At 43.5% G+C, this 5,193-nt stretch overlaps 1 protein-coding gene across 1 annotated transcript in view; it reads left to right on the top strand.

Annotated features, from left to right (window-relative positions):
• The window catches only part of LOC131213504 (myb-like protein I), a 38,734-nt gene extending 34,068 nt beyond the window's left edge, over positions 1 to 4,666 (top strand). Inside the window, exon 6 of the mRNA XM_058207556.1 lies at positions 4,275 to 4,666. Within this exon, the coding sequence (XP_058063539.1) occupies positions 4,275 to 4,666 (392 nt within the window). The remainder of the gene's footprint in view (positions 1 to 4,274) is intronic.
• The last annotated feature ends 527 nt before the right edge of the window (positions 4,667 to 5,193 follow it).

The raw sequence follows: 5,193 nt of genomic DNA on the forward strand, positions 1-5,193 counted from the left end.
TCTCTCTCTCTCTCTCTCTCTCTCTCTCTCTCTCTCTCTCACACACAAACACACTCTCATACTTTTTTCCTTTCTTGGTCGCTCTCTTTTTCGAACACTTTCCCAAAATTGTGTCCTTTGACCGCCCCACACCCCCTCTCACTATCATTTTCTCTGTCACCATTGTTATTCTACGCACTTGCTCTATTCCGCTCCCCGTCATGATTGCAAATCTTTACACTCGGATTCCCTCTTCTACATCACTCTGTCTGTCTCTCTCCCTGTCTCTCCCGTGTATCTTTCTGCTGCTTTCATCCTTGCTGGCGGATTTTTCATCTAACAATCAGTTCATTTTACAGTTTTTGTTGTAGGTTAACTTAGAACAAAAAATATTACTTTGGATTCTTTGTTTCGCACACATTATTTCCTTCGTCTCCTGTTTTATGAAATACCTCTTTCGATCTTTATCGTTGTAACTTTTTTTGTTCAACAATTCTTTGTAGGCTTTTGTTTATGTTGAATGTTTGTTTTTTTTTCTTTTACAACTTTCTTTTCTTGCATAGTATTTTTGTATATGGTTTTCTGTTTAGTTACTTATTTTACTTATGTTAGATACCTCTTCCACATATTGCTTCTTTTGTTTTTCTCTTTCAATCAGTCTCTCGCTGTCTCTCTCTCTCATACACACGCACTCTCTCTCTCTCTTTCTCTCTCTCTTTGCCTCTCTTTCTATCCTTGTCTTTTTTCCCGCCGTAAGGAACGGTCGTCACAGATAGAAGCTCTACTTAAGCATATTCGTTTTCAATCTTTCTCTTTGTCTCTCGCTCTGTTACGAATTCTCACTCTTCCTTTTTTCTTTTTCTTGTTATCTCTCTCCTTCTCTTACCTCTGTGCATCACTTCTTCTTGTACTACTACTACTACTACTACTACTACTACTACTGCCACTACTACTACTAGTACTACTTCGTTTTGTATTTCCAACTCACTTTCTCCACTTATTCTCACACACACGCACAGTTTCAAACAAAGCTTTAATTTGTTAAAGTCACTTCATTGTGTGTGAGAGTGTCAGTCATCTCTTTCTATCTTTTCTCTCTCTCTCCTGCTGCCCTAATCCTGTTACACTTCCAGAGCTGAAGACCTATCGTATTGCGCAGATATTCGAGAAGGTGAACTCCCTGGACGAGCGAAAACGGTGTCTACTGTGCGGGAAGGTTGTGTGCAACGTGCGCAATCATTACTACGTGCATTTTCCCGGCAAATACGCCTGCAGCCTATGTACCGCAGTTTACACACGCAGCGATACGTTGCTTATGCACTGCCGCTCCAAACATCCCGAGTTGAATGTGTGAATATTGTGGCACGGATTGACAAGCGATTGCTGAACCAAAACCAATACGCTAAATGTGATATAGAAGTCAGTTTCCTTTGGAACCGCTTGTGTGTAGAGCCGTTGTCGTAAACGAATGGAAAAGACGGACGACCGTCATATTGGGCGGCCGCAAAACACCTTCGGGCGGGCGGGCGAGCGTGAACATGTTACACACAGCACTCGAAGCTAACTCGAAAGGCGCAGCAATATGGTACGGGTTTGCCATGGCAAACGCGTAGCAGTACGCGGAGGAAGTACCTTTACAGCGTACGCCAGGTCACCGCCCTCAAGACAAACGATTTTAGGTTATGAATTCGATGAAACATCTCGACAGCACTCTTTACCTGTACTTATTCCGGCAGGCCGCTAGTCGTGTAACGCAAACCACACTGCTGAAGGTTTTAGCTAAGTTTTATTCAGTTAACCTACGCGCTCTGGTTGAACGAGAGTGTCTGTAACGTTTCACTGCAGAAATCTGATCATTCTTTGTTTCGATGTATCTTAGGTTTGGTTATTTGTTGCAGTTTTGTGTTCAGTTCAGTACAGCTGGAATGTTATTCCAACGAATGTCGATAAATCGAGCACTTTTTATGAATCTTAGTCATCCGATCTGCGGAAAGTGTACGCTTTTGAGCAGAAGCTAAAACTATAACTTTATCTCTACCTCCTTCTCTATATCTATATATACCTCTATATCTCTTTCTATGTCTCTGTTGCTCTTTGATATTCGCCTGACGCATTTTTCTATTTCCTCTTCATACTCTCTCTCGCTCTCCCTTGCTCTCTCTTGCTCTCTCTCTCTCTCTCTCTCTCTCTCTCTCTCTCTCTCTCTCGCTCTCTTTCTCTTTCTCACACACACACACCAACGCTACCATTGTTTAATACATCTTATTAATCTATTTATTAATATGTTTCTTGTAACGATGCTTTTCTTTTGTCCTGAAATCTTTATTACATTCATTCTATCCACGCTATCCAGATATGTTGGATATAGTTGTCAAACTTTGAACACTTGAACCTGTTCATTGGTAACCCGCGCTGCTCTTATATATCCCGGTTGTATAGTGGATGCACGCGGGATGTTTCTCTCGTGACTTCGATGACTTTTTCTATCTCTCCTCGTTGCATTTGTTACTTCCAGTAAGCTCTTCTTGTGTTTTCATTTCATTTCGTTTTTCGGTAAGTTTTCTTTGTTCGAAGTCAACCTTTTGCGTTGTGCCATTATCGTTTGAGTTTTGTGTTACGTTCGACGTAGATCCTTGGAGAGGTCAGAAATATCTCTCACGCGTGAGGGTTTTTTGTCACGAACATGGCTGCGGTATCCTGTTGTTGGCTTCTCATCCGTGTGTCTGTGATGGGTGATCTATCTGTTGCGCTGCTTTAGCAAAGTAAACTTTGTGTTCTCGAATGTTATTGCTGATTGGAAAACTTTCAACCAGTCTTGTCTTGTCGCACCCGACCCAGACCCCCGGTAACTGATACAACCCCCTACTCCACTATGCCTACTCAACCGCAACGTAACGTTTCGGTTGCTCATTCACCCGTTTTGCATGGTTTTCTTTCTCCATTATCTATAGCTAATAAGTGAATACACTCTGCTTCAATTCTTATCCTGTTATGATCATGTTCTGATTATTTTCTTTGTTTCACTATTTCCAATTCTCTAATTCATGCGGTATCACTAACGTACCTACACCACTACATGGTGCCACATAGAAGAGCAAAACTCTGTTGAGCATTATTAGTTTGTGATGCACGGTACGGTTCACTTAAATCAGCTAACCGCTCGTTTTCACTGCCACACTCTGACACCATGCTCGTGGTTGCCAACTGTGGTAAACGAAACGGAACGCAAATCTTCCTATAATCCAGCGAACTCCCCTGTATATAAGAAAAAGGCTCTCTTGTGGTTTCCCTTCGATAAACGAACGCCGAGCAATGGAGCAAATGTCAAACACCTATCTCCTACTGGGCGCTGTTTTTGAAGTAACACCTAATATGCAGGCATTTTCACACACTCTCCGTCACTCTTACCAGGAGTGGACTGCACTCTTTATATCTCTCTCTTTCTCTTTCGCTCTTTCTTTTTCTCCCTCTTGCTCTATCTCTCTACCTCCCCACCTCCTGTCTCTCTCTTTTTTTCTTTCTTTTACTCCGTAACTGTCCACTATTTACTAGCGAACTTCGTATCGTTTTTTTTGTAGTTTCGGTTGTATTATTTTGTGTTGTTCTTATCATTTTACTGCCAACCGTTTTATAAACGTTGATTAACTTACCAGCATATACTGATAATAGAGTTGAGCAATATTGTTTTTACACTACCATTTTCGTAACCTTTTCATTCAACTTTTCAACATAACTTTCCGTGTTCTTTCACTCACTGCTCCTACTACTTCTTCAACACCTATTTCTTCTACTCCACTACTAGTACTACTTCTGCCATTACTACTACTACTTGTCACTTCACTGTTCGTTGCTATCTCTCTCTCTGTCTCTCTCTCTCCTTTTCGCCTTTTCTTACACCGATTTCAAACATTGTTTGAGTATTATAAAGTATTGTTGCTCGTGCAAAGAAGAAAACGGAAATAAGTTTTGTTTATTTGCATACTTACTACTACTTCTACTACTACTAATACTACTACTACCTCTTCTGCTACTACTACTATTTACTCGCACCCATATGCTGTCGTTTGTTTAACTCTCTCTCTCTCTCTTACTCACACTCTCTCTCTCCCCATTTGTATTTCCTGTTATTTTCCTTTTTTCTCACTTTTTTTGTCAATCTACTACCTATCTACTACTACTGCTACTACTACTACTACTACTACTACTTACTCTTACTACCTACCTCCCTGGGGCCATCTGCCAAAGACGTTGTTGCCCATCGGTGTGTTCTCTGTTCCTTTCTATGTCGGTTGCAGGGCCGGGGGGAGGTGGAGGAGGCAGTCGGTACGAACATCACTTATCACGTCACACCAGCAGTGTTCTGCCATCCAGTCTTGTCTCATCGCCTGATGGTACAGAGCTACCGCACCACACGCATTATCAGCTGCACCATCAGATGTCCTACCATAACATGTTCACGCCGTCGAGGGAGCCCGGAACGGCCTGGCGCTGCCGTTCGTGCGGCAAAGAGGTCACCAATAGATGGCACCACTTCCATTCGCATACGCCACAACGTTCCCTTTGCCCGTACTGTCCGGCGTCCTACAGTCGAATCGATACCCTCCGATCGCACCTCCGGATTAAGCATGCCGATCGGCTCAACACGCCCAAATTTAGCAATCCCCCGAACTGCAAGCTGCCGATGTAAGTGTGTGCGAGCTTGCGTGCGTGCGTGCGTGCGTGCGTGTGTGTGCGTGAGTGTCTGTGCGTGCGTGCGTTTGGTCGTGCAGTACTCGAAGCAGTAGAAGCAGTGCCCGGCACACTACCACGCTGCTAACAGCCACCCGACAAACAAATACACACTACAGGAGCAGGGAGCAGGCAAGCGCCGCTAAGCAGTAGTAGCAGGAGCAGCGCGCCACGCTCCGATCAGACCTTCTTCGTGTCGAAACGAAACACGTGTGCTTGCTTTTGTGAGTAGCTCAGTCAGACGACGGTGCCCGACTGATGGTGGGGAAGTACCCTGTCGACGTCTGCTTGTTTTCTTGTATCTGGTTTATTTTCCCACTTTCCGTTTTGTTTTTCTTTAACACGTTTCCTGTTTTCGCTTTTGATTTCCTGTTCCTTCTCGCTGGTGACTGCTCACCCAGTTACTTGCTCTGCCACGATGTGCTGCTTTTCTCAATTTTATCTCTGTCTCTCTCTCTCTCTCTCTCTCTCTCTCTCTCTCTCTCT

This window comes from Anopheles bellator, chromosome X (genome assembly GCF_943735745.2).
Source record: "Anopheles bellator chromosome X, idAnoBellAS_SP24_06.2, whole genome shotgun sequence".
NCBI lineage: Eukaryota > Metazoa > Arthropoda > Insecta > Diptera > Culicidae > Anopheles > Anopheles bellator.